Source organism: Drosophila biarmipes, chromosome 2R (assembly GCF_025231255.1).
Source record: "Drosophila biarmipes strain raj3 chromosome 2R, RU_DBia_V1.1, whole genome shotgun sequence".
In the NCBI taxonomy this organism is placed as follows: domain Eukaryota; kingdom Metazoa; phylum Arthropoda; class Insecta; order Diptera; family Drosophilidae; genus Drosophila; species Drosophila biarmipes.
Genome location: NC_066615.1, coordinates 12,143,454 through 12,169,434, shown reverse-complemented (window position 1 = coordinate 12,169,434; position 25,981 = coordinate 12,143,454). Strand labels below are relative to the sequence as shown.

General features: G+C 48.6%; 7 protein-coding genes across 12 annotated transcripts; 3 read left to right on the top strand and 4 right to left on the bottom strand.

Annotated features, from left to right (window-relative positions):
- The first annotated feature begins 10 nt into the window (after window positions 1-10).
- On the top strand, window positions 11-830 carry LOC108030320 (uncharacterized). 3 transcript variants are annotated; one of them, XM_017103164.3, is made up of 2 exons: window positions 11-494; window positions 573-830. In XM_017103164.3, the coding sequence occupies exon 1, from the start codon at window positions 84-86 to the stop codon at window positions 492-494; it is 411 nt and encodes a 136-aa protein (XP_016958653.1). In that variant the 5' UTR covers window positions 11-83; the 3' UTR covers window positions 573-830. The 3 variants fall into 3 exon arrangements, with proteins under 3 accessions (XP_016958653.1, XP_050743672.1, XP_050743673.1); XM_050887715.1 differs by having other exon boundaries at window positions 11-498; XM_050887716.1 differs by having other exon boundaries at window positions 11-513.
- Window positions 831-5,324: 4,494 nt separating this feature from the next.
- LOC108030319 (zinc finger protein GLIS2 homolog) lies at window positions 5,325-7,204 on the top strand. Its single transcript, XM_017103162.3, has 2 exons — window positions 5,325-5,809; window positions 6,343-7,204. Exons 1-2 carry the CDS (start codon window positions 5,415-5,417, stop codon window positions 7,085-7,087), a joined length of 1,140 nt encoding a protein of 379 aa, XP_016958651.1. The 5' UTR covers window positions 5,325-5,414; the 3' UTR covers window positions 7,088-7,204.
- Window positions 7,205-7,993: 789 nt separating this feature from the next.
- Window positions 7,994-11,115, bottom strand: LOC108030363 (uncharacterized). Its single transcript, XM_017103232.3, has 5 exons — window positions 10,720-11,115; window positions 10,494-10,651; window positions 8,836-10,408; window positions 8,632-8,771; window positions 7,994-8,572 (listed from the first exon to the last, which is right to left on the bottom strand). Exons 1-5 carry the CDS (start codon window positions 10,785-10,787, stop codon window positions 8,397-8,399), a joined length of 2,115 nt encoding a protein of 704 aa, XP_016958721.1. The 5' UTR covers window positions 10,788-11,115; the 3' UTR covers window positions 7,994-8,396.
- Window positions 11,116-11,404: 289 nt separating this feature from the next.
- Window positions 11,405-13,747, bottom strand: LOC108030420 (DCN1-like protein 3). 2 transcript variants are annotated; one of them, XM_017103307.3, is made up of 5 exons: window positions 13,515-13,747; window positions 12,957-13,464; window positions 12,746-12,883; window positions 12,350-12,683; window positions 11,405-12,293 (listed from the first exon to the last, which is right to left on the bottom strand). In XM_017103307.3, exons 2-5 carry the CDS (start codon window positions 13,129-13,131, stop codon window positions 11,936-11,938), a joined length of 1,005 nt encoding a protein of 334 aa, XP_016958796.1. In that variant the 5' UTR covers window positions 13,132-13,464; window positions 13,515-13,747; the 3' UTR covers window positions 11,405-11,935. The 2 variants fall into 2 exon arrangements, with proteins under 2 accessions (XP_016958796.1, XP_050743696.1); XM_050887739.1 differs by having other exon boundaries at window positions 13,529-13,747.
- A 400-nt stretch (window positions 13,748-14,147) lies between these two features.
- On the top strand, window positions 14,148-17,744 carry LOC108030254 (pre-mRNA splicing regulator USH1G). Of its 3 annotated transcripts, none has more exons than XM_017103074.3 (6): window positions 14,148-14,336; window positions 15,810-15,885; window positions 15,972-16,115; window positions 16,177-16,398; window positions 16,481-17,479; window positions 17,547-17,744. In XM_017103074.3, the coding sequence occupies exons 2-6, from the start codon at window positions 15,863-15,865 to the stop codon at window positions 17,710-17,712; spliced, it is 1,554 nt and encodes a 517-aa protein (XP_016958563.1). In that variant the 5' UTR covers window positions 14,148-14,336; window positions 15,810-15,862; the 3' UTR covers window positions 17,713-17,744. The 3 variants fall into 3 exon arrangements, with proteins under 3 accessions (XP_016958563.1, XP_050743278.1, XP_043947935.1); XM_050887321.1 differs by having other exon boundaries at window positions 14,148-14,342; XM_044092000.2 differs by lacking the exon at window positions 15,810-15,885.
- Window positions 14,965-15,773, bottom strand: LOC108030255 (uncharacterized). Its single transcript, XM_017103075.3, has one exon. It carries the CDS (start codon window positions 15,645-15,647, stop codon window positions 15,030-15,032), a length of 618 nt encoding a protein of 205 aa, XP_016958564.1. The 5' UTR covers window positions 15,648-15,773; the 3' UTR covers window positions 14,965-15,029.
- Window positions 17,708-25,661, bottom strand: LOC108030253 (multidrug resistance protein homolog 49). Its single transcript, XM_017103072.3, has 8 exons — window positions 25,554-25,661; window positions 23,866-23,989; window positions 23,605-23,798; window positions 23,299-23,544; window positions 20,107-21,668; window positions 19,381-19,829; window positions 18,635-19,243; window positions 17,708-18,567 (listed from the first exon to the last, which is right to left on the bottom strand). The coding sequence occupies exons 2-8, from the start codon at window positions 23,971-23,973 to the stop codon at window positions 17,818-17,820; spliced, it is 3,918 nt and encodes a 1,305-aa protein (XP_016958561.2). The 5' UTR covers window positions 23,974-23,989; window positions 25,554-25,661; the 3' UTR covers window positions 17,708-17,817.
- Between the last annotated feature and the right edge of the window lie 320 nt (window positions 25,662-25,981).

The window sequence follows — 25,981 nt, the reverse complement described above, 5'->3', positions numbered from 1 at the left end:
ACCATCTGGCAGCACTGGTCAAATCTGCAATTTCATTGTTTTCCTCGTAAACTTTTCTTGTTTATATCTGAAGTTCCTCAAAAATGGAGCCTGTAGCTTCCTTAGAGGCCGGAGGAGTTGCACCGGCGAAGGACTCCGGTCTCTTCACCTCCCATTGCGTCCACCTGGAGGCGGGACCCTCGCAATTCACCGTGCGCGCCTTGAAAATGCAGGGCAGCACCCTGCTCATAGTGAATCCCAAGGAGTCCGAGGTCTTCGAGGAGCTAGCGGTGGCCATGCCCTCCCGCAGCCCCGCCAGCAGCGAGGCCATATCCTCCACCATCCTCGGCGGACATGGGCAGACCGACTCCTCGGTGCTGGCCGCCAAGCTGAGCAAACGCTACAGCCGGCAGTTCTATGTGAGCCTGAACCTCAAGCTGGACCGACTGGTGGGCCCGCTGTTCGAGAAGTCGCTAGTCACCTACATGCACGACCATCTGGAGCACTTCGCCTGAGTGGGTACTACTTAGAGTGGTGGTGTGGTATAAATTTAACCTGCGGCTCATGCTTATTTCTGGTTCACGTGCACACAGGGCCCGCCGATGACACGGCGCCGCGTGGGGGTCACCATCACCATCTACCATATCTATTTCGGGGACCGGCGGCTACCCCACGGACACAGCTCCCCGTGCGCAGCACTCGCACTCCACCAACTCACTATCTGGGATCTCCGGTTCCCGATCTCCGCTCAGACGTCATGTGGCGGCCGAGTGAGCGCGAACTTTAAACGTGTATCGCTGAGAACGATTTTTGTACAATAAATTTATTGCCCTAAGTAAGTTTACAGACGCCTCGAACGCTTTATCAATTGTGTCGCGATAGCGGTGCTCGATGTAAGGAGAGGTCACCCGCCGTGGGAGTGATCGCGTGCCGCCCGCATGCTCTTCGAGCGGCCCCACCACCCAGTGCTTTGAAGGTCAGTTCGGCTGCACCAATAGCTTCATAGGATGGGTATGGGATTGCAATGTATTCTGTTAGTCAATCAGTTCGCTTAATTTACACAAAGGTTATGTTGGTAAAAAAAGTAAATAGTCGTGCAGAAAGATATTCATTTTTAATAACATTTCATCGAGATTACCTACCCACCCCACTTCTAAAGTCATATTCACTTTATTAGATCTTTAATAATGGGCGCACGCCTAGTTGGTCAAGCAATCTGTTTCAATTAGTTAACGATCCTGGCTATTAAGTGATGACTGGCACAACGACTATTTGCCTTTTCATTGTGAACGTATCTGTATCAAAGAACTGGACATTTCCTCAAGTGACTTGAGCAATTATCATTCTTAACGATCTTTCTTAAGCAAAAATCAAAATGACTTGGATTTATACATGTCAGTCCAAGAGCTGTAGAATTATAGAATTAAATTGGATTAGGTAATTAAGAAATTATGATATATTAGTCTATCTATACCATCTGTAACACAAGTGACACGGTCAAGTACCATGTGGTAGATAATATTATAATATGTTTTGTTTCTTGGGTGTCGATACGCTTAAGCTTAATCAATTACTTATTGTGAAATAATGGTTATAGACAATATAAAAATTATGAATTGTTAGTAGTCGGAGAGGGACTATAGATATTATTACTATACTCTATTTTATTAGCACTCTGTTATCCCTTTGGAAATCATCCCTTATAATAATTTTCATGATTTTGGATGGACGAGGGCTAAACGTTCGAGTCACTTCCTGCTTGATATTCCAATTTCAATGATTGTGATATCCGTAATATCCACGCTATGAGTGGGCAACTTTTCAGAATGGTTCTGGAGCCCAGTACAGAAGCGTACCTTGCTCACATTCTTTCCATGTTTGATGGACTGGAATACCTTCGTACACCTTATATCTTTCGGCATTCTCAGACAGCAAGTGCGGCTTCACTTCCTGCCCGCCAATCGTAAATCCAGAAGGGCTGATAAGGCGCCTCAATTACCCCCGCCAAGAATGCCAGTCGTATATCGCGAAAGAGCCCCCAGCGGCGTTGTGTAAGTGTCGCGGGATCTTACCGCATGGATGTGCCATTGAAACTTTTCCGCTAAACTTCAAAATAGAAAAGCAACAACACGAAAATACGAAACAAATAAAAATTAGCCTCTCATAATAATGCCCAGTCTAGACGAGATATTGTCAGGCGTATCAGCAGCAGCAGTGGTAACAGAAACAATAGCATATCGCTCCTAAATAGCAACACCCATTGAACGGGTATAAAAATAGAGCCCCTGCCGGTAGGTCTGCGCTCCGGTCTGTGGGTCTGTGGGCTCCCACGAATGTCTGGAATGTTTTTTCCCCCGACTTTCTGCTTTCGGTTCCCCAGTTGGCTAATAACTTTTCCTTTTTGGCCATATCACAGCGCTGTCTGGCGATAAGCGCCCTATAAATAATAGATCCCAGTCGGCCGAATTCGACGGCCAGCCATCTGGGGCAAATGGATAGGGCTGGGAGATGCGAGTGCTGGTGCTCCATGCCGCGGTGGCATGTCCCTGCTCCGTGGGATGATGACTGGCCGGGCCGTGGTACATGGACTTTGGAAGTCTGTCGGTGGCGGCAACAAAGTAATTAGCCTTCCGCGGGTCTAGCATAGTCATATCAGCGCTCCCAGTGGGTTCCACCGCGGCGATAAGCCGCCTGGTCTTCGAGTGGACCCTTCTCCACGGCGGCGGTGATGGCGGCGGCGGCCACTGCAAATGTGCATCTCGGCGATAAAGCCTCGGTTCAGGCGCACGCCCAAGTTGGATCCGATGGGCTGCGAGCGGAGCGCATAGGAGATCCCAGGCGGGGCTTATCGGAGCAGGCAACCTTTGCCAGCCATCCGGACCCCGCCGGTTATCGCTCGAGTGTTGTTAATTTGATAGAAATATTGAACATCACTTCGCCCGGCGGACTGCACCCTGCGGATCCGGATGGATCCGGATCGCCCAGTTGGGCTCCGATTTGTTTTTATTTACGCCGAGCTTCGAACCACGGAAAATTAATAAGCGCACACGCTTTTGCCATCCCCCAGAAATTCGCAATGTTCGTTGGCACTTCATTCCTTTTGGAATGCTCAGCTTATCAGCGGTCCGGAGGAGCTTCTGGACTTTTGGCATGTCCGAGGGGGGGAATCGAGTTTTAAGCTCGGATCGATGGGGGTTCGGGAGGCGGGGAGGCGGGGAGACTAGGGGGCCGGGGATTGGGGACTGGCTTATCGACAGTCGCTCGCGCCATACAAAGTTCACCCAGGCAGCCAGAAAATCCGGATTTTTTGCTCTACTCATTTTTAAGCGTGGACAAGACATAAGAAATAGGTTGCGCCCGGGGTCCTTCATCGCCTGCCTTGGATTTTGGCTAGCGATACGGGTCTCTGCGGCGAAGCCAAGGCCGGGCTTCGGAAGATTCCGCTGAACTGACCTCGCCGGGCGCGACTGTACCGGACGGCGGGCTGCGGTCCGATTATACCCCCTATCTATTTATAAATCATGATTGGGCATCTGGGCGGGGGACTGGGAACTGCGAGCTGGGAGCTGGGAAATGGCAATGAGTCCGCGTCCACGTTCGCGTCCACCTGTCGCTCTGCTGATAGAGGGCAAGGGCTTATCAAAGTCCCTGATGTCATGTTGTCTTTACGTAAGCCCGGGACCCCACTCGTTGGCCCGTGCATTCGGCGGATTACGTGGGATCGGTTGGATCGCTGGGAGCCGCGGGGGTTGGCTGCGCTCCGCAGCCCGAAGGTGGAGCGAAGGTTGCTCCGCCAGTGATTCACGGGACCAGACAGCGCCGCCGCCGCCTGATAGCGGCGATAGCTAATAGCTGATAGCTGATAGCCACCACCCAGCAGAGCGCAACTCCGCTTCCCGTCGTGCCATTCGCGTCATGGCGCAGAAAGTTGCGGCCCGAAAAAGATATCGGGCGGCGCATGTGGCCGTGTTTGTTGACTTGGCCTGAGATAGCCGCCTTATCGCTGGCCCCCAGACGCAGCGCCCACACACTGAGGTGAAAACGGCGGGCGAACCCAGCCGTGGGACGAGGGTTCGGGATTGTGGGCTCAGACATACCTTTGGGAAGTTTGCTATCCCAGCAAATGTAATAAACCTATAAATGAACAAGACCTACTTTTAAAATTAGCAAGGCCTTCATCCTTAGGGCAATTAGATATGTCTAAAGATAGATATTTTCTAAAGATCTTTCAGGGAATGTGATCAACGTTTCATTATGGGGTTTTCTTTTGCAAGGATAAGGATGAAATGCTTTCTGTTTATTAATATAAATACAAATCATTCAAAAAGACAGTTTTCTCGGTATACTATTATAGGTAAGATTATGATTTTCTTTAAATATTTTCCCCAACAAATTTGGAGTCCTACTGCTTTATTATTATCTTATGATCACTTCTAAAAACTTTAAGGTTTTGTTTGAGGTACATTCATCCTGTAGACCCTATCCATGGATACTAGCCTTGCTATTTCTTATGGAAACCTTTTTATACTTTTAACATACTACCTAAAAAAAATTAATTCAATTCCCTTGAGTCCATGGAATTGGCTTTGTTTACATAACAAATCTATTTGTGGAAGTGATGCGACGCGATCTTGTAGGAGTCTGCTTGTTGGTTCTAGAAAGGCAATCTTAGTCGTGAAAGCTCGTCTATAGTCTAGAAGTGGTCCCCGCTTTCCCGACCACACTACCCACAGTTTTCTCCGAGGCCCCAGATGTTGACGCACCTGTGCGAGCGAAGGGGTGGCGTTCGGATCGGGAGGGGCGCACTGGTGCGCAGGGCGGGGCTGCAGGGAATTCGCTACGCGGTACGAAGTGCAAGTCAGGCAGACGGCACCGGGCGATAACGCTTGCCCCCCAAAGAGCGATCATCGGGCGCACACATGCACGCGGTACATATGTTGGCTGGCTGGCTGACTGGCTGACTGGCTGACTGGCTGGCTTTCCACTTGTGCGTTGATAAGCGGGCCCAGACCGCAGCCCCCCGCCCCCAGGCACCCCACCCCGAAGCCACCGTGCCCTCCCGTACGGAGTCCCACTCACGTAGTGTGTGCTTTTGCCCCAGATCCACTGGCCCCAGTGGATTTTTTCCACCGCCTCCGTCTGCTACGCACCTGCTCTCCTAGACTCCAGTGTTTTGGTTCCGTCTGCCGGGCTCCCACCTCCCACCTCCCCCGTCGCCACGCCCCCTCCGCCTGACCCGTCTGCAGCCTTCGGCGGTGATAAGCGTTCCCTGTCCGTGCCGTCTGGGCGACCCCTTATCGCCGGCCGAGTTTCGCATATTACCCGAACGTCTGCAGGCGAGCGGCTCATTCGATCGGCAAGCGCGTTAGCGAGAGCAACCACTACTTCCTCGATCAGCAGCCACCACACCACACCACACCACACCACACCACACCATGGATATAGTACAAAAGTCAATCTTCAACAGCGGCCCGGCCAGAGGCATCTACGAGCCGCCCGTGGGCTACTTCACGCCGTTCAACACCCCGCCATACATCGCTGGCTACACGGATTCGGGCAGCTGGCTAGCGGATCACCACATCCAGCAGCAGCACCACCACCAGCAGATGCAGCACATCAGGTTCCCCACGCCGCCCATCACGCCGCCGCGTCCCGTCGCCGGATACGGATACAGCCAGCGCACCCAGTCCGTGATCATGAAGGCCCACGGCCAGCAGGAGGACCTCTGCCGCAGTCCCGTGGAGTTCCAGGAGGACAGCAAGTCCTGCAGCAGCGGCAGCGAGTGCGGCACCGCCAGCGATTTCGTCTGCAACTGGATCGATTGCGACAGGTGAGGATCGGCTTTAATATAGAGCTACTGGGGGTTAAGTGTGAGTCAAACAGATCATCAGTTTTGAAGTAGTCTTTATAAGGAAAAATACAGTATCAGTAAAAAAGCTATTTTAAAACTTACCAGAGGATCTTGCTTGAAAAATGTGTTCCATAAAGGAATATTTTAAAAAAAAACGTTGATATACATGGTAAAATATGAGCTACGTTTAATGAGTACAGTTTTTCTTTTGTTGCCAATACCATATATAAGGTAATTAACATAGCTGAGTCACTTTTAATAGCCTATACCATCTATACTTAAAGTGAAATATATTAAACAGCTTCCTTTTCCATTAAAACTGATTACGCATTATATTTGTTGAACTGTTGGACTGAGCTTTCTGATAAACCAGTTGCGATAATAATATGATATTGGGTCAAATTGATAGGAATAATACAAAGGGATAGTCTAAGATTTCGGATAAAACATATATGATAAGAAAATCAGCATGGTTTTTCCCTATTAACCCGAAATATTATCTGCTTTTGCAGGGTTTTCGACACACTGGAGGCCCTGGCGCAGCACGTGACCCAGCGACATGCGATCGCCTCCCTCACAGACGGACTCTACTACTGCCGCTGGCGGGGATGCCAGCGCAGCGAGCGGGGCTTCAACGCCCGCTACAAGATGCTCGTCCACACCCGCACCCACACCAAGGAGAAGCCCCACCGCTGCCACCTGTGCGAGAAGTCCTTCTCGCGGGCGGAGAACCTCAAGATCCACATCAGGTCGCACTCCGGCGAGAAGCCCTACAAGTGCAGCTTCGAGGGCTGCCAGAAGGCGTACTCCAACTCCTCGGACCGCTTCAAGCACACCCGCACCCACTCCATGGAGAAGCCGTACATGTGCAAAGTGCCCGGCTGCCAGAAGCGCTACACGGATCCCTCCTCGCTGCGAAAGCACGTGAAGACCTTCAAGCACAGCATTCACCTGATCGCCAGCCAGCCCCTCAGCCTGCCCAGCGCCCCCTGTCTCCTGGAGGCCAGTAACGAGTCCGCCTTCACATGTCTACCGGCCGCCGGCAGTGCGGAGTCCACCTGCTCCTCCTCCTCCGCCCGCTACTACGATGACTCCAACAACGAGCCCAGCGACTACTCGCTGAAGCCCAAGCCGGATGCGGAATTCTCTCCCAGCTACTGGCTCAACGAGCGGCAGCACAGTTACCTCCGCAGCGAGGACTTCTTCGTCAAGATGGACGTGGAGTCGCCGCTGGACCTGCGCATCCACAGAATTTGAACCGACCCACCGGTTCACCCTCGTCTCTCTTCCCCATCTAGTCATTGCGCTGGTCCCCAGCTCTTGTCACTACACCTAGATTACTGTTTAACCTGATTAAAGACTGTTGTATTTGAAGAGCTCTAGTTTGGCATGGTCACTGCATGGGGTTATCAATGGAGCGGGATCTGGGGAGAGTGGGAAATTTCCCTTTTTTGATAGTGGTTCCGGGAATTCCGACTGCTATGATGATTAAGTTGAAATACACACAATACTTTTCTTTGTTTCCTTCCTAGAAATATGTTCCTTTTAATGTGTATTAATTTTTAATCTTTTGTTAGGTTGCAAGTCCGATCCAACCTATACAGGGTAATATTTTACAAACTCGGCATATAGGAAAAGGAATATAGGATAGTCTTCCTTAATGCATTTAAAAGTGAGAGACTAAGATCGCTTAGATCGTAAAATCAAAAAAAAAAAAACAATAATTATCATTATCTTTTGCTACGTAATAAGAAAAAAATAGGAAAAATAAATTTTTTATAAAAATTATTTTTTGGCTTAACAAGATCTGCATTGCCTCTATTTTTAACAGATTAATTTTAATTCTTTGATTTAAAATTTTCTGAACATATGGTAAAAATGTGGAGTGGTCAAAAGTCGACCATAAGGCTTTTAAGTTATAGAGCAAATTAACAACCAAATATTACTTAAAAAATCGTGACTTAAAAAACGAATCGATTGGCAATTTTAAAAGAAATCAATTAGTTTTCAAAATTAAATAAAGATCAACGTGTTGATGCAACCCTTGAACTAACAACCAATTGGAAAGTACCACGAGACCTTAATCTCCTTCGATAACACTTTACACCCCTAGTCGCCCTGTGTTTCGGGGAAAATCCCCATTTCGAATGGCTAGGCCCACAGAATGCTGCATATTTGAAAATATTTATTGTTTAAATGCGAATCTAGACGAGTTTTTCACAACTGTTATTAACAGATTTAATCTTTTTTGCGGCTTATAGGAATGTTAGTTGATCTAGATAACCTCTCGTTTTTACACAAACAACAAGAACAAACAAAATAAATAGCAAAAGTATTTCACATTTGAAATAGATAAATACACTTTGAAAGCGGTATCAGGGTGTTCACTATATATATACGCATATATACTGGCAACGTACTACACAGTAGAAACAAATTACTCAAATTAATATTATTGTTGCACTCGCGTCGTTTAAGGAAACAAATACGCTGCAGTCCCACCTGCGGGATGTGCTCGTGGTGCGCGCCCAGCCAGCACCATGTCCAGTCACCATAAGCCGGTTCATTACGCTCTAAAAAATCTTACAACTCGTACAATATATTGTCGGCAAATCGGGCACTCGTTCAGCACTTTGCCACAGCTCGTGCAGGTGGCCATGTGCCCGCACTCCAGGAACACGCACTCGATGGGCGCGTCCATGCAAATCTTGCACAGCTCGTCCGTGGCCAGTTTCTCAACAGCTGCAAAAACATTTCGAGCATTAGTAGGGCAAACTTAAGGGATAAAGTCCAAAGCTCACCTGGGCACTCACGCATGGTTTTCCACAGCCTGCTGACGCGGTCGAGCAGCTCCTGCTTCTCGCAACAGCCTTTGTAGTCAACGCGGTGCAGCATCAGCACCTCCTTCAACTGCTTCACCGTCAAACTCTCCAAGTCTTTTCTGTAGGTCAAAAGAGGCATGAAATCACTTTTGGATTTACATAAGTAGACAATAAATCACTTACAAATCCTCAAAGTCTTCCAAATTGACGAAACGCGAGTCAATGCCGGCGGTCGGCTCAAAGTCCGACGGTGCCGGATACACATGGATGCCCTCGTCGTCGTCCCAGCGGATATCATCATCCTGCGTGGGCGAGAACTCAATGGTCGGCGTAATGGGCATATCCGGGGATCTGCCGCCAGCAGCCACGCTGATTGCGTCCACGCTGAGAGGAGACACCGCATGACTGTCGGCGTCGGAGACCTCCACAGACTTGGTGCGCTGCTCCAGGTACGTAAGGAACTCCTGCAGCTCCCTCTTGATGTCCTCCTCGGACATTTGCGAGTTCTCCAGATGGCGTCGCATTTTCTCCACATGGCGACGGATGTTTGTCTTGTTCTTACCGCAGCGCTGGCAGCTCTGGCGATGGGAGTGCGCGTGAAGGCCGTGCTCTGGCTGTTCGCTAAGGGTCGAGAGCCCCAGGCTGAGACCAGGTCCACCTGGCGCCACCGGGGACTCGTCATCGCTAGAGTGGTAGCGACGACTCAAGTAACCATCGGAGCGTCGGCGGGTCACCTTCTTTGCGCGCTGCGGCACGGCGGGATGCAACGCTGGACTTGGATTGGCCGGACGCTGCTCTATGTTTACGGTTTGAGTGCTTTCGCCCGCCTGGCCTTCTTCGCCTTCCACTGCTGGTCTGGAGCGCAGCGTCACCTCCAAGATCTCCTCGGCGGCACTGGTGGTCGGCGTCTCCTCCACCGCCTCGATTCTGTTCACTTCGAGGACTTGCCACTGATCCAGGTGACTGCTGTTGGTGTCCGTGGTGGCCTTGCTCTCGTCAGAGATGCCACCGATTGCGCCCAGCTCCTCAAAGCTCGACTGCGAGGAGGCGTCCGCCTTGGAGCTGCTCGAGCCCGGCTTGGAGCAGCCCGGACTAGCAGCTGTGGTGCCTGCAGGTCCACCATCTCCAGCCACCTGGCCTGTGGGACTGGGTGCTGCGGGTGCATTGACCACCCGAGCACTGGTGTCGGTTTTGAGCGACAGTGACACGCGCTCGCTGAACGTGGCCATAATCTCATCGTCTGAACACTCGCAGTCGGACTTGCTGTGCGCCTCCTCATGCTCATCTCTATCCTCCTCCTCGTCCTGACGGGCCGCCTGGGCCTGGCTGCTACTGCTGGCATCGCGATTATTCGATGCCTGCGTGGAAGTCGAGGGACTGCTGCTGCTCTGGCTGCCCCCATTGGTGATGGTGGTGGCTGCTCCTTGATGCACATGGACGCGTTCTGGCCCGCCGTTTACGGCACTGGCGTAAGTGGGAATCTCACGAGTGGAGACGCGCGGCTGCTCAAAGATGTGGGAGGGCGCCTCCGGCTGCCTGCTCTCCGGCGGTTTTGCAGGGGCTTTCGAGTCAAACGAGGCTAGCGAATCACTTATGTTGTCGCTCAGGTTGGAGAAGAAATTTTGGCACGACTGTTTAATGCTGTCGATGGGGTTGGCCTGGCCACGACCCGGACTGTTAGAGGAGGCGTTCGAGCCGCGGCTCCTGTCCACCTGGGCGACATGGGTGAGGACGAGGCCCACCAGCTCCTCTTTCTCTGTGGATTAAAGCGGGTTTAATTTATATTCATATACTAGAGGTTTCTCCTCCATTCCTGGGCGACCCCCAGATGTGTGACTCACCTAGACAGCCTTCAGTGGAGATGTGCTTGGACTGCAGATAGAAAATCAGGTCCTTGGGTTTGAGCTTTAGCAGATCTGTCTTTAGCAGAGGACGCTGGGCGAAAACAGAGCATCGTTGGCAGCGCCTGGACGCAATGCAGTTGGCACAGTAGTAGCGTCTAATGGGAGGAAAGAAACGCGGTGATTCCCCGAAATCTGGGACGCACTTCTCATGTTCGCTACTCACTTGCAGTCGAAGCAAGCGCGCTTGCGACGAAAGACCGTGAATTCCACTCCGCAACTTTCGCAGGGCATCGTGGCCGCTGGTCAGTGGGGCAGCTGCTCCTATCGACCGTGTCCTTGCGCTGAATCCTTGCCCTTCCTGGCAACTGCTCCTCCCTTCCGCTGCTCACGCCCACTGTGCTGGCATTGCATTTGTTTTTCAATGTCAACGCCGTGAATCACTGGTTGGCCACCGCTCGGCGCACGGCTATCGTTTCCCCTTGGCAACGAATAGGTCAAGGGTGGCGGGGAACAGGATCCACTCAACACTTAATCGTAGGCAGCTGACTGCGTGCGCGGTGATTTTTGTTAATTTTTATCAGGCAAAAATAGCAATTCAAGGTACCAGGGCTGCGGTGATCTATATACGTATGTGGCACGGTTGCATCGAGAAAATGCTATCGGACTGGTCTGCCGATAAAGCTATCGATTGGCGCAAGGAATGGCGCCTAATTTGAATGCAGCCCACCTGAATCTATGTAAATATTCTACATTAAGATCGAGTTCCCATAATTGCAAATTTAATTGCGCCATCACACACTTACATTCCTCGTCTACCTACTATTTAATTATTCTACTGTGATCTCCACTTAAATGCACCTCATTTGCATCCCTATAACTGCCAATCACAATCAATTCGCCTCTACAACTACTATTTTAGTTGCTTTTATTTAATTCACATCCACTACTTACAGTTAAGTATGTAATTGTATGCATTTAAATAGTTAAGTGCCATAAAAGGTTGCAATCTTGTTTAAAATAATACATCAATTAGTTGCTAAGTATTATACGGTCTGCCTTCTGCTCCGCCTTCAAGTCATTTAGTTATATACACATGTGGTTGTTTCCAATGATTGAGCTTTTCCGAAATTCTTGTCGATAAGTCTTTAATTACATAAACAAATGCGTCCGTTGTTGCTCCGGCCAGAATGTTGTCCAGTCTCAATAACAAGAGCTGGCTGATGATGGCAGTTGGAGTCCGTCCTCAAGCAGCGCCAGCACCGCATCGTTTGTTTTCAGTGGCCACGGGTGTTTTAAGGGTTTTCTTCTTTGCTTTCTAGGGGGAACTTAAGCAGCAGCGAGAGAGAGAGCGAGTCGTCAGTGAAGGTGAAAATGTACATTCTTTAATTTCTATTGGCGAGTTGAACGTTGCTTGGCCCTGAAGAGACTGCAGGCTTGCACTATGACACGAGACCCGGATCCTCGGCCTTCACGTGGCTCTGCAGGGGATCGTCGTTGTTGTTGTCATCGTCGTGGATGCCCGACGACACCAGGGCCCGGTTCTTCTCGTAGTCCACAAAGTCGTCGAAGAGACTGGGCCACGCTTCGGTATCGTCGTAATTTTGTATATCACATTGTTCCGTAAAATTGAGGTACATGTTCCATGTATCCTTCGGTATGCGGCGTATATTCGGGTGCTTTTCGAGGAAGTGTATCCAGTTGGAGAAGAGATCAGGTGTTTGTACAGTGAACACTAGTTTCCACAGGTCGATGGCCATCTCGAGGGAGAGGACGCGCTGGTCGGGCTCCAGGCCAAAGCTGAAATGTGAGATCATCGTTATATTCGGTGCTGCAGTACAGTGGGATCATCATACCGGAAGGTGAAGCGGTACAACTGCTTGAACATCTCGGCGTCCGCCTTGAGCATCTCGATCGTCTGCTCCAGCCGCACCCGGATGCTGGCTATTGTGTCCGCCCGCATCTTGTGCAGCCCCTCGATGAACTCCGCCTTGGTGAAGCGGCACATCTGCGAGGCATCCAGGCACCAGGCCAGGACGAGTATGGCGAACTCATCGGGCTGATAGTTGAGGTCATTGCACAGTCGCTCGATGCCGTCCGTCAGTATCATGTCCTCGTCGTCCGGATCTTTGTACACATCGAACAGTTGGTTCAGCGTCTGTTGCGACACCTCCATGGATTCCTTGACGGCTATTTGATTATACAAAACTTAATGAGTACTGTAACAATGCACGACCGCTGCGCTGACTCACCAGTTGTTATGATATCGCTCATGGTGGGCGCACTGCCATTAAGCAAACCTAAAGACTTAAAACTATTACGCTTAGTATCACAATTGTTTGCTTTTGCTGGCTTGAGTGGAGTTCGGCTGGAGAGCAGTTCATCGGTTTCTAGAGCGGGCGGGCGAAACGAGAGAGGGTTCTTAGACTTTGGATAATTATCCACTGGCTATGGAATACCCACCTAGGGCGCAGCGCTCGTTGGCATTGGGATTAGTGCCCACCGATTCGTAGCAATTTGCAAGGCTGGTGGTCGTCTGGCAGGCGTTGGAATTGGAATTGTGTGAGTTGGGGGACGCGGCGTTCGTTGGCATCGATTGTTCGGCGGCAGACTGGAAGCATTTCAGGCAATTGCCCATAGTGGGTGCGTGTGCTGGGTGCACCAGGCCCGAGCTACTCCGCCGGCTCCACCTGCAGTTGCTGGCTCCCTAGCAGGAGCACGCGCTGGCTTCCAGTTTCGCTGTGGCTGTGGGGCTGAGGGGCGGGCTGGCTGGCTGGCTTGCTAGCTGCTGGAACTTGTGATTTTTCGGGTGGGGGGCGTGGATGTGAGGTTTGGTCCTATGGCTCCTTGGGGATTTACTGACTATGCATTGGCACTGCGATTCCCTCTCCGCGGACTGGCATATGGTAGTGGCCCTTGCGATTCCGAGTACGAGTACGAGTACGATTCCGATTCCGATTCTTTGTTGCCACTGCGATTGCTGTTGTTATTTTGGTGCCTCCTACGCAAACGCACACTCACGCGTATACACATACATGTGCAGGTTGCAACTGCAGCATTAAGTGCCACCGAATCGCGCTCGTCTCTTGCACTGGCTGTTTTCATTCACATTTTCAGTTCACCCGTGCTCACGACGATTGTCTAACATTAATTTGGTGCAACTTTAAAATGTGATTTATCTCGCTTTTTCACTTGTTTTTTTCTGACGGGCATTCGGACCAGGGCTGCACGAGTCGACCAGGGCTGCACTGCTCTCGAGTGGTTGTGGGCGATACTATTTCAGGCTGGCAATGCCCTATCGCGAGAGAGAGAGCCACAGTGGTCCCAAAAATCACTCCTATTCAAATTTTAAAAATTTATGATTTAAATTTTTTATAAATACGTTACTTTATGGTTTTAAAAATGTATGAAAACAATAAGGTCATGGTTACTATATAGGAGCTAAATCAAAAAATTTTTTTTTTTAAAACTGTTCTCTAATTACTGTTTCAAGAATGCTTATAGCATTAAATGTTAATAAATATTTTATTAATTGTTTATTTTATTTATTTATTTTTCACAATATTTTATTCATCTAAGTTGGTGAAAAGTACTCCCGCTATACGCCCACTGTGCGTAATGTGAGCGCCGGAGTTTGAGCCAAGTTAACAATTTCATTCAACAACATGCAGTCGGAGCGGTAGAAAGTGCTTCCGGGTAACTGGTACATACGTGCATATTCTGGCGATCGCAGAAGAAACTTTCGGTTCGGTTGGCTAAAAAGAAAAGTGTCAGGCTGCCGCGGTGGGAAAATCCCAATCCTGCACTGGAAAAGCGGTCTTGAACCGGGTCGGCAAACTGGAAGTGAGTGTGTGTATCCGTGGTAAATGGTTGACTGCCTCGATTTCGGTTGTTTTTGGGCAATTCAAAAGCCAGCCAGCAAGGTTGACTGAACTTGGTAGTTGCTTGCTAGATATGTAAGCCAAACTCCGTCGTGTGCAGTACATGGGTAATGATTTCTGTGTGCGTGAGTGTGGGCCTGTGATTCTTCGGCCTCGGCTACACTTTTCTTTTTCGTCTTCGGATTATTAGTCCACAACGTGTGAACGTTGGTAGCAGTTGGCTGGAAAAGGGCAAAACGAAATCTGCTTAAGGGGTAATTTGAGCCATCTTCGAGCCCAATTTAATTGCCTAACCACGGTCGACATAAGCAAAAATATAATGTGAAAAAAGTATATCAAAATGAACACCATTTAACTCATATACAACTTTCAAAAAGATAAAGCATTCACTACCGAAAAAGATTGACGATCTACAATATATTATCTATTTGAGAGGTAATATCTTAGATAAGTACTATGTAGACCTCTCAGAAATAATGTAGAAATGCTTGAGAATATCAAATTTAGAAGTTAGAAAACAACAAAATAAAAAAAAATAAACACATTTTCCCCGAATCACTTCCTAAAAATAATTAGTTTGACTCCCAAAATTACAAAATATGCAAGCTTCGTTTATTCTTGGAAACCTAATAAGTCACCATCCCCATTTTGAACCTTAGGTATACATCATTTCGGCCATGGCCGACAGCTTCTTGGGTATGTTGGCCATATTTTCTAGGTAGCAGGACAGCTCATCGACATTCACTTCGTCGGCGTTCTGGGTCGGAGGATGTGCGCCTTCATATTGAAGAGCCTTCTCCAGTTTTTCGCATTCACTTATCATGCTTGTAAAGTCATATGCATTTGACCTAGAAGCTTTGGGGATCTGATAAAGCTTTTCCTGATATGCCTCCTTAACCTTCTTTAAGTCAATGGACACCACTTCGGAAATACTTTCGCACTCGCTTAGCAGGCCCTTAACGTCATACGCGTTGCCAGAAACCTTATTCCTACCCGTAATGTTCACCCAGTTGGATTCCTCCGCATCCTTCTCGATAGTAACATTTTTGTGAACCCAATCTAATCCATCAGCACGAGTTTGTCCATACAGACAGTGGACACGAGGTCTTCGGAGCAGAAACTTCTGCTTCATCGGTTGTTTCCTAACTCCTGAAACCTCCAATAGGCTGTTGCAACCCGAAGATGTATCCAGAACATTGAACTTGATTCCTTCGGCTGGGTGGTCTGAGATTTTCATCTTACCCAGCTCAGGGGACAGCTTCTCTAAGGGCATCTTTACTGTTCTCTGTTCTAGCCAACAAGGAATGTGTGTTAATGTGTCTGAGTTTCCAAGTTGGGTTATGTGACCTATATGTGTATGTATCTCAGATGTGGGATGGGAAAGATTGGGAAATATTATGAAAAGCCTATTCATACGGTCTTCGATTCCCTTCAGATCGGTTTCAGAATTTCCATCTCCAACCTGATTGAAAGATAACACCGACGAGAATGTCTTCGGATCGGTTTCACAAGTGAGTACATGCCATTAATTTGGCTCTATCTTATCGCCCACGGAATGCACAAGACTAATTAACCCTGTGGATCTCTTTCTTTTCAGGGCCGCCAAAGATGGGCTGTTGGATGTGCTGGCTGCAGTCACGCGCAAGGACACGAATGCCAAGGACAGTGACTCCATGACGCCGGTCATGTGGGCAGCCTTCGAGGGCCGCTTGGATGCACTGCGTCTGCTGTGTGGCAGGGGGTAGGTTTCGGTCTTTTTAGGGTCCACCTTTACTGATTGAGCTTTTCTGTATGTATGACAGTGGTGACCCCGACAAATGCGATCAGTTTGGTAATACAGCCCTGCACTTGGCCTCGGCCAAAGGCCACTTGCACTGCGTTGACTTTCTGGTCAAATTCGGAGTCAACATCTATGCCTTGGACATCGACAAGCACAGTGCCAAGGATCTGGCGGCTATTAATGGCAGGGACGAGATCCTGCGCTATCTGGATGTGGCCTTCACAAACTTTGAGGCAACTGAAAAGTAAGCCTAGGCGATACTTAATAACAATTAGTTATATTCAGGGCTGTTAAACTGATTTACTAACTAATTTTGTAATTTTCAGAAAGAAGTCCAAGGCCCTGAAGGAGCTGGCCGAGAAGAACTGCGAGAAGCGTGTGCGGGAGTACATGAAGCGTCAGCAGCAGCAGCGCCAGGACACCGATTACTCCGACCGCAGTCCGCCCAGCGGAACCAGCAAGTCCGGCAACATGCTGTCCACCCTCAAGCAGAAGATCTGGTCCAGCCAGGGCAACCTGAACAAGCCGCCCAGGGATCCGCCTCCTCAGCCGGGGCCCACGAAGTTCAGCGATCTGGTGGGCAGTGGAAGCAGCAGCAGCGGAGGCTCCACCATAGCCAGCCGAGCGGGAACAGTCCAGAAGAGACCATCGCAGCTGCAGAAGCAGCACAGCAGCACGTGTCCACACTCGAAGCTTTCCGGCGACTCGGATGGAGGCTTCAAGGTGCGCGAGCTGGAGCCGGATGGCAAGCGGACCATTACCTCGCTGACGGGCTTACAGCGCGACTCCGAAGTGATGTACGTGGGCACCTTCAGCTCGAACGAGGAGAGCATCGGCAAGCGGGGAAAGATCACCGATATCTTCGAGTGCATGGAGGCCGATGAGCCGGATCACAATGACAACCGCAGTGGCTACAGCACGGCCTTGGCGCGTTCTTTCTCCCAACCGGATATCCTGGGCGACGGCCAGCTTAGCCAGGAACTGAGCGAGGAGGTGACCCTCCAGAGACCCGTGGGACTGTTCGACAGACCCACCATGTTGGGCAGCATAGCCTTCCGGCGCTCCGTGACCGCTGCCCTGAGTCAGCTGCAACTGCACACGGACACCAGTTCCACATCCACGATGCGGAACGCGGGCAGCAATCCCCCAAAGCCAAGGAATGGCGGTGGAAAGGGCCGCCTGTACCTGAACCTGTCGGATGATACGGATTCCGAGGGCGGTGGCCATGATATATACAGCGACGATGACGACGACGATCGGGAGGCCGCCGGTAGTGCCTTGCAAAGGTTTCTGGCCGTTTGGGCGCTGGAAGAATACATGCCAGTGTGAGTAATCCTATGAGGATCTCTAAATCTCTGTTGAACTCTTAGTGATTTTTCTCTTCCATGGCAGATTCCAGAAGCAGGAGATCGACCTGGAAACACTAATGCTCCTCACGGAGTCTGACCTCAAGTCCCTGGGCTTGCCGTTGGGCCCGTTCCGTAAGCTCACCTTCGCCATCCAGGAGAGACGCAACGCCCTGGCCAACCCCGGCCCCCTCGTAGACAGTCGACTGTAGTTCTTGGCCTATTTATTCTATTTCTTCGTATTACTATAACACGTTCTATTAGCCTAATGTATATACTAAATTAAAGCCTAATGGTTATCACTCCAGTTCGCTGAGTTAGCCCGCCACCTGTTGCATCAGGTAGAGGTTGGCGTAGATCTTGTTCAGAGCCATCAGCTCGTCGTGGGTGCCGTGCTCCACCACCACGCCGCGCTTGAGCACGCAGATGAGATCCGCATTGCGCACGGTGGTCAGGCGATGGGCTATCGTCAGACAGGTGCGCCCGGATCGCGCCTCATCCAGCGCCTGCTGCACCACCTTCTCGCTCTCCAGGTCCAGCGCCGAGGTGGCCTCGTCCAGGATGAGGATCTTGGGGTTCCTGACCAGCGCGCGGGCGATGGCGATGCGCTGCTTCTGGCCCCCGGAGAGCTGCGAGGTCTTGCCCAGCCGGGTGTCGTAGCCCTGGGGCAGGGCACTTATGAAGTTGTGGATGTTGGACTTCTTGGCAGCCTCGATGATCTCCTGCATGGACACATCGTCGCGGAAGTTGTTGCCATAGGCTATGTTCTCGGCAATGGTGCGGTCGAAGAGCACGGGTTCCTGGGAAACCAGGCCCAGCTTGGAGCGCAGGGTATCCAGCGGGAAGTCCGTGCTGGGCACTCCGGTCAGATTCACGGATCCCGAAACAGGATCGTAGTAGCGGAGCAGCAGCTGCACACAGGTGGACTTTCCCGAGCCGGAGGGACCCACCAGAGCCACCGTCGTCGACTTCTTGATGGTGAGATTTAGGCCCTGCAGGATGGGGGTGCCCTTCCTCGTGGGATACTCGAAGCCCACATTCTCGTAGACAATGTCGCCCTCGGATTTCTGGAAAGGTAAGCGAATTAAGACGTATGAATATCAAGAGGTAGAAATCCTTTAAGTCTGGACTCACCTCCACCGTGTTGTATGGACTCTGGGGCGGATTGGGCTGCGTGGAGGTGCGCTTGAAGAGATCCATCAGGCGTCCGGCGGAAAGAATGGCATCATTCACATTCGGGGCATAGGCCAAGGCCTGTCCCAGCATCCAGGAACCGAAAATCAGCGCCTCGGCCACCTTGATCATATCTTCGTAGTTCATTCTATCGTCAGCCACCAGAATGCCACCATAGTACATGGAGATGCCATAGGCCAGGTAGGGAGCCGCCTGTCCTAGGGCAAAAACCAGGCCTCGGAAGCGAACCTTGCGCTTGCAGGCGACATCCACACGATCGATCTGCTGGATGTACTGGTCCAAGACCTGACGCTCCAGGCAGAGACCATTCACCGTTCGGATATTGGTTATAGCTTCGACGGCTACCTGGGAAGCCTCCTCGATGTATTCCTTGGCCTTCTGGGCGCTCTTCATGATGAAGCGACCCTCCAGGTAGACGGACAAGCAGACCAATGGAATGGTGACCAGGGTGAGCAGCGTCTGTTGCCAGGAGAAGACGAAACCAATAACCATTCCGACCACAAGAGTGGCCACAGCCTGTAGCATGGTGCCAACACGAGCTCCAGTCGCCTGGAAAAACGTAAAAGCCGCTGTTAGACACATAAGGTGTTGCATTCTAGTGTTATTTTAAATCCTTAGATAAAGTATCTAAAAGTATGCTACAATATTTATATAGAATGAAAACACGACTTTCCATGTCAGCTTACCCCCTGAACGTTGGAGCAATCACTAGCCAGTCGTGAGCAAAGGGCCCCCACCGAGTTCCGCTCGTCATCGAAGTACGCTATATCCTGCCCCACGATCGTTCCAAAGGCCTGTTTTCGCAGCCGCGTTGTCATCTTAACACCAGCCGCTGTGAACATGTAGGTCTGGAGCATGTTTCCCAATCCGGCCATCAAGCCAATCCCAACGAAGATGATAGCGATTCTTAGCACCTCGGATCGCACCACATCATCGTCACCGTCCGACAGGATTCCGAAGAAGTCACCGAAGAAGAGACCCCAAAGCGGGAAGTTGGCGCCATGCATCACGGAGGCGATGCCGCCCACCACCATGTAACGCCATTCCGGCGAGTTCAGTTTCATCAGTTGTGTAAAGGACACCTTGGGCACCACTTCCTTTTCCTTCTTTTTAATGCTGCAACGCCGCGAGCGACCTGTAATAGGAATCGGTTCCAATGCGTTATTTAATGCAATTATTAAAAAATCGTAGGTTTAATTTTAGAGATTTTAAGTGATCTTTGGGATAACTTTGGTATTATTTTTTTTTTAAGGAATTTGATTAAATTATTGTCCTAATAAACGTGTTGAATAGCACAGCATTATATAGTGTATACAATAATGATTATATTTATGAATCCTGGAGAATTCTAATCAATGATTTCGTATGATATCAGTATAATATGGATTTTGTATCTGACATCTGGTACTTACGCTTGCGGCGCGTGCTGGCTCTGAACCCGCTGTCCCTGGAGCTGGCCGAAGGGTGCAGCTCGGGCTCATCGTCCTCCTCCTCATCCTCCTCGTCGTAGTCGCTCTCCTCGTCGGACAGGTTCTGCGACTTCTGCAGAGGTCGCCCGACCACCGCCCCCTCATCCGCCTCGGTGGCCTCCTTCCGCTGGGTGATCTTTACCAGATCGCAGTAAAGGCCCCTCCGTTCCATCAGCTCCTCGTGGGTGCCCTGCTCCGCCACCACGCCGTCCTTGAGGAAGACGATCTTGTCGGCGTTGGTGATGGTGGACAGGCGATGGGCCACGACCAGAGTGGTGGGTCCCTGGCTAGCCAGCTCCAGGGCACTCTGCACCCGCTTCTCGGAGGTGGGGTCCAGGGCGGAGGTGGCCTCGTCCAGGAGCAGCACCTGCGGCTGCCGCACCAGTGCCCGGGCAATGGCAATGCGCTGCTTCTGGCCACCGGAGATCTGGGCCCCCTTCTCGCCCACCTGGGTGTCGTAGCCCTTGGGCAGGCGAGTGATGAAGTCGTGGCAGTTGGCCGCTCGCGCCGCCTTCTCGATGTCCGCCTGGGAGGCCAATGGTCTTCCGTATCGGATGTTCTCGCCAATGGTGGTGGCGAAGAGAACCGGTTCCTGGCCCACCACTCCGATCTGCGAGCGCAGCCAGCCCACGTTCAGGGTGCGCAGATCCCGTCCGTCCAGTTTGACACTGCCCGCCTCGGGGTCGTAGAACCGCTGCACCAGCTGGATGAGGGTGCTCTTGCCGCACCCAGAAGCGCCCACGAAGGCCACCGTCTGACCCGGGAGCACATCGACGGTGAGACCCTTGAGGATCTCCACATCTGGTCGGGCGGGGTAGCGGAAGCGGATGCCCTCGAAGCGAATGTGTCCTGTCGTTTTTTCCGGCCTGCTTCCCATCTCGTCCATGGGATCCACCTGCGACGGACGATCGATGATGTTGAACAGGGACTGTCCAGCTGCCGTAGCCACGGCTATGGCTTCCACATGGAGAGACGCGAAGCCGAGATTCTGGGCTCCCACTATGACGGTGAAGAGGACGATAACCAAAACGGCTGGGGTGTAGACGCGATCAGGGAGATCACGTTCTTCAAGGATGAGAATCACTCCATACCAAATGGCCAGCGCGTTGCAGAGGTAGATGATCAGCCAGGAGAGGGAGTTTCCCATGCCCGAGTAGAGACCCTTCTTGCGTCCAGTGTTCTCTGCCGGAATAAGTAGCTTAGCAAAGCGATCTTTCTCCTTATCCTGACCACTGAATGCGAACACGGTGCGAATCCCGCTGAAGACCTCCTCGGCCACGTTGGCTGCATCGGAGTAGGACTTCAGTTCCTTCTCCGCCAGCGTTCCTTGGAGTCGGGCCACCATACTCATGGCTGCGACGATGAAGGGAACACAACTAAGGACGACTAGGGTGAGCTTCCATCCATAGACGAAGGCAAACACAATTCCAAATACAAAGGTCATTTCCAGGAAGGTTACAATCACCACCTTCTCACCAATGCCCTCCTTGAGTTTGTCCAGGTCTCTGTTTTTAGGAGTCGAAATAAAAACGAAATACTTTTAAAAAGACCGAAGAATGTACAACACTATACACCATTAAAATGAGTTTGGAATAAAAGTGTTAACGAAAATGTTTGTGTGCCGGTCATAAAGTCCAGAACGCCCGTTGGCGTTAAGACACTTTTTGGAGTGTCATACCGCCCACTAAAAATTATCATTATACCCTTGCAGAGGGAAGTTTGCAACGCAGTGAAGGAGACGTTTCCGACCCCACAAGGTATATATATTCTTGATCAGCGTCACAAGACGAGTCGATCTAGCCATGTCAGTCTGTCCGTCCATCTATCCGTCCGTCTGTCCGTCCGTCTGTCCGTCCGTTTCTACGGAAAACTATATCTTATAGCACACATAGGAACTATCGGGGAAAAAATTAAAAAAAATTATATCTTTCGTGTTTTTTAACACATAAATTTCTAAGCTTGGATATAACATTTTTAAATTAGTTCTGAATTTCGAATTTAATTTTATTAAAATCGGACGTCTATATCATATAGCTCCCATAGTAACAATCGGAAAATTAGTGGTAAAATAAAAAAAAAAATTAAATTGAAAAATTATATCTTCGGTGTTTTTTAAACTTATAACCTCATACGCTTGGAAATAGCATTTTTTATTTGGTTTTGAATTTCGAATTAAATTTTATCAAAATCGGACGACTATATCATATAGCTGCCATAGGAACGATCGGGTAATTGGTGGGAATTAATGTGAAACAAATAACAGCTTTGGGGCTTTTTTACATATTGTCTTATAATATTGGGAATATAAATTTTTATATTTTTAAGAATTTCGAATTCAATTTAATAAAATTATTGATTATTTTTATAACTGCAAAAGTATACAAACTTCGTCTTGCCGAAGTTAACTTCCTTTCTTGTTTTTAAGGTGTTGTTGTTTACTATAAAACTGTTTTAAAATACTTACAGAGTATATGAGAATACCCATAAGAGAAGTACCTTTTTAAGTCAATTTTGTCCTACTACATTTTTTTTATATTTGGGAAACAAGAAAATTCTAGTCAGCTTATGAGTGAACCTTGAACAACGTGCATCAAAAATCTTTAATCCTTAAAAAAACTTTCTATGATTCTGTCCGTATTCTCTGCAGACAGTTGAAAATCATTTTAATAATTTTTCACCTTATTATCATTTATTATTATCGACTAGATACCAAAGTTTAGGAGCAAGCCACGACATTTAACTAGCCTTAAAATGTATTATTATAAAATAATATGAGAAATCGCCCATTTGGACGTTATGACATGCACACAATCCTAAGTCTCACATCTATTGATTTTTAAACTTTATTGGGACACTATCATGGAACTGAAATGTTTATTATTTTAGATATTCTCGAGTGCCTTCCCAAAAAACTGCTAGCAATTTCAGTTGTGTAATCAAAAGCATAGTCAAACTCATTATATAGCATGTTGGTTGCAATAAATCAAAATGCTAATTTGTTTGTATTGTATTGCAGTGAATAAATGAATATGAATAAGTAGCACTGCCACGTTTTCTGATTAATTATAATAATAGTATCACAAATATTTGGATCAAGTAACACCTGGAAGTTGAACGTATCTGTGGGAAACTCACTCTGTCATTTTGCTGGCGAAGTTGGAGCCCGAACTGGTGTCGTACCAGGCGATGTCCTGTCGCAGCATGGCCTCCAGGAAGAGCTTTCGGATGCGACCGATCTGGTTGAGCGCGATCCTGTTGGCCAGGTCGATGGCGATTGTGATGAGCAGGAACATGACTACGGAGCCCACAAGACTTCCAACTCCAAAGGCTGTGGCGTCATCGATGATGGCCTGTTTGTTCTCCTCCTCACTGGCGTTTGTTCTGCAGGAAATATGGCATTACTAAGCTATCCCGGATATCCACTCCGTTTTAAGGACTTACAACTGCTTTCCGCCTCCAAACATTGTGAGTACGTAGGAGGGAGAGGATGTGCCCACGCCCACAGTGCGGTCCACAAGCAGCGATGTGAATTCCCCGTAGATGATCAGGAAGAAGGGAATGAAAACGGACGCTCCGGTGGCCACCAGCAGACTGAAGACGAACAGGCAGCGCTCGCTTGCAGTTGAGTATCTGAACTATGTAGCCGAGAAAAAAAGGGATGTAGAACATCCTTACACAGAAGCGGACTTAGTCAAAACTCACTAGATCAAGGTATCTGTACTTTCTGGTTGTGCCTTCGCTAAGGACTGGTCCTTCCTTTGCCTGGAAGTCACCAGCGTGTGGCAGGTGGGAGTCCTCCTTTTTTCCCATTGTGATTTTTTATTCTCTGATAAAATATATAATAATAGTATCTGCATGTTAAACACAAGATCGGGTGTTAAAACATAATGTTTAATACAAAATACGATACAAATAAGAACAATTTTTGAATCCAAGTAAGAACACTTCAAATAATATAAAAATAAAACAAAAAACCTCGTAAATAAATAAAATTTATCATATTAAAAGTAAGTAGGACCCCAAATGTATGAAAAAGTATTTAATTTGAATATGAAGGCATTCGATTTTTTTTCTTTTATCAGTGAATGAAGCATAGAAACAGTTACCAAAACTTTTCGCTGCCCTGATACCTTAGTTTTACAAAGATTTGGGTCTTATATTTAGAGTCCGTCAATTAAAGCATTTAGCCACAAGAACCATTTGTTTACTGTGCCTTATCTACCAAATCAGCTATAAAAGTAAGTCTATTCAAAATTGTAAAAAAATTATCTTAGGAAAGTTACTAAAGAGATTGCCAAAAAAATGTATTTATTTATTAACATGCCGACTAAAAGTCTGGAAGGTAGAGCAATGGCGATTAAGGGTTTCAGCTCGTCTGGGGTGACAAAGCGGGTCTATTTCACTAATGTGTAGTGGCAATTTTGTTTACATTTTCGTTTGTTGGGTCTGCGAAGGCGTTGATTGGGTTATCTGAGTGGAAGGTTTCTGTTCTATGTTGGGATAATAAAGGGCAGTTGATTATGGTTTCTCTTGGTGTAGGGGTAATAAGAGCAGTTGTTTGTTGAGTTAGTAATTTTATATTAACTGCTTTAAGTATTGTTGCCAAGTGGTAACTTTTATTATGGTAGTTCCTCGTGGAGTTAAAGGAAATATTAGATAGAACAGATATAAGAAAGCTGTTTCGACCACTTCAAATAATTATATTCTTGATCAGGATCACTAGCCGAGTCTGAGTAGCTATCGCTTTTTGTCGGTCTGTCCGTCCTTATATGACACTTTAAAACCAAGAAAAATGAAAATAACCTCGAAGATTCTAGAAATTTTTGTGCAGAGAAAAAACAGCTTTGCTGCATGCATATCTCCATCTCCCTCGCACTCTTTGCTGATTAGCGGGTATCTGATAGTCGAGGCGACTTTAGCGTTTTCTTTTGGAAGTTTTTGTATTAGCTGTAGTTTTCCATGGAGTTGTAAACGTATTTTAAGAAACTGAACCCATTTTCTATTATTGGTGTTTGTGAATTATATACCGAAAATATTAAGACTATTATCTCTAGGTATTAACCCAAATATTGTAGAAATTATTAAACGCCAAGAAAAGGGATTAATAATAATAAAAAACAGTATTCCCCAGTGAATTTTAGATTGCACGATCAGAAACAAACGTCCATAAATTAATAAATTAGCCGCAATTAGAAAGCGAGATATTTTATCATTTTTTGCGATTGTTAATTGGAACTGCTTGCATCCAAGACCCAAGGAAGTGGATAATGCCTGCTCCTCAGCAGCACTTGGACAGCTTTCGATTCCATCAGATGCACTTGTTGAGAAAGTATCACTCATTACAGATCCTCAACAACTCAATTAAAGCTCACTTGCTACATGGCACTTACATAGCACGTGCTGATCTTTTGGGAACTCTTAAATTACTGATAGAACTCGCGATCGGAATCTATATAGCTTGCTGGTCTTTCAGCACAGCGATGACCTGGAGACGTCTGAGGCCGACGAGTGCGCGATCTGAACTGGACAACCATCCGCTCGACTGGTTCCGACGACAGCTCGGTTCCAGAATCTCGGGTCTCGGGCGGTCATAAAGCCCGCCGTATAACTAATCGGGACTGCCTTTTCACCGCATGGGCCATACTGATCCCTGGCACTTTCCTGTAATAACCCAAAAAGAGCTTCACACGAGCTCTAGCTAAGAGTAGAACGATTATCGATTCGGCAATACGCTCGGCTACTTAGATCGGGGGACTGACCGAGAAGAAATCTGTATCTGTATCGCGTGGGAAAACCGATACTTATCTCGACGATTCGA

What these genes read in the sequence shown, in the direction of transcription:
- LOC108030320 (XM_017103164.3), top strand. Translation starts at nt 84, where the DNA reads ATGGAGCCTGTAGCTTCCTTAGAGGCCGGAGGAGTTGCACCGGCGAAG.
- LOC108030319 (XM_017103162.3), top strand. Translation starts at nt 5,415, where the DNA reads ATGGATATAGTACAAAAGTCAATCTTCAACAGCGGCCCGGCCAGAGGC. An exon ending in AACTGGATCGATTGCGACAG is followed by an intron (nt 5,810 to 6,342) that starts GTGAGGATCGGC and finishes CTGCTTTTGCAG; the next exon opens with GGTTTTCGACACACTGGAGG.
- LOC108030363 (XM_017103232.3), bottom strand. Translation starts at nt 10,787, where the DNA reads ATGCCCTGCGAAAGTTGCGGAGTGGAATTCACGGTCTTTCGTCGCAAG. An exon ending in CTCCACTGAAGGCTGTCTAG is followed by an intron (nt 10,409 to 10,493) that starts GTGAGTCACACA and finishes TTTAATCCACAG; the next exon opens with AGAAAGAGGAGCTGGTGGGC. An exon ending in TTGGAAGACTTTGAGGATTT is followed by an intron (nt 8,772 to 8,835) that starts GTAAGTGATTTA and finishes TTTGACCTACAG; the next exon opens with AAAAGACTTGGAGAGTTTGA.
- LOC108030420 (XM_017103307.3), bottom strand. Translation starts at nt 13,131, where the DNA reads ATGGGCAATTGCCTGAAATGCTTCCAGTCTGCCGCCGAACAATCGATG. An exon ending in CAACGAGCGCTGCGCCCTAG is followed by an intron (nt 12,884 to 12,956) that starts GTGGGTATTCCA and finishes CGCCCGCTCTAG; the next exon opens with AAACCGATGAACTGCTCTCC. An exon ending in TTGTACCGCTTCACCTTCCG is followed by an intron (nt 12,294 to 12,349) that starts GTATGATGATCC and finishes CTCACATTTCAG; the next exon opens with CTTTGGCCTGGAGCCCGACC.
- LOC108030255 (XM_017103075.3), bottom strand. Translation starts at nt 15,647, where the DNA reads ATGCCCTTAGAGAAGCTGTCCCCTGAGCTGGGTAAGATGAAAATCTCA.
- LOC108030254 (XM_017103074.3), top strand. Translation starts at nt 15,863, where the DNA reads ATGTCTTCGGATCGGTTTCACAA. An exon ending in TCTTCGGATCGGTTTCACAA is followed by an intron (nt 15,886 to 15,971) that starts GTGAGTACATGC and finishes CTTTCTTTTCAG; the next exon opens with GGCCGCCAAAGATGGGCTGT. An exon ending in CGTCTGCTGTGTGGCAGGGG is followed by an intron (nt 16,116 to 16,176) that starts GTAGGTTTCGGT and finishes TATGTATGACAG; the next exon opens with TGGTGACCCCGACAAATGCG.
- LOC108030253 (XM_017103072.3), bottom strand. Translation starts at nt 23,973, where the DNA reads ATGGGAAAAAAGGAGGACTCCCACCTGCCACACGCTGGTGACTTCCAG. An exon ending in ATTGCTCCAACGTTCAGGGG is followed by an intron (nt 19,244 to 19,380) that starts GTAAGCTGACAT and finishes ACGTTTTTCCAG; the next exon opens with GCGACTGGAGCTCGTGTTGG. An exon ending in GTCCATACAACACGGTGGAG is followed by an intron (nt 18,568 to 18,634) that starts GTGAGTCCAGAC and finishes TTACCTTTCCAG; the next exon opens with AAATCCGAGGGCGACATTGT.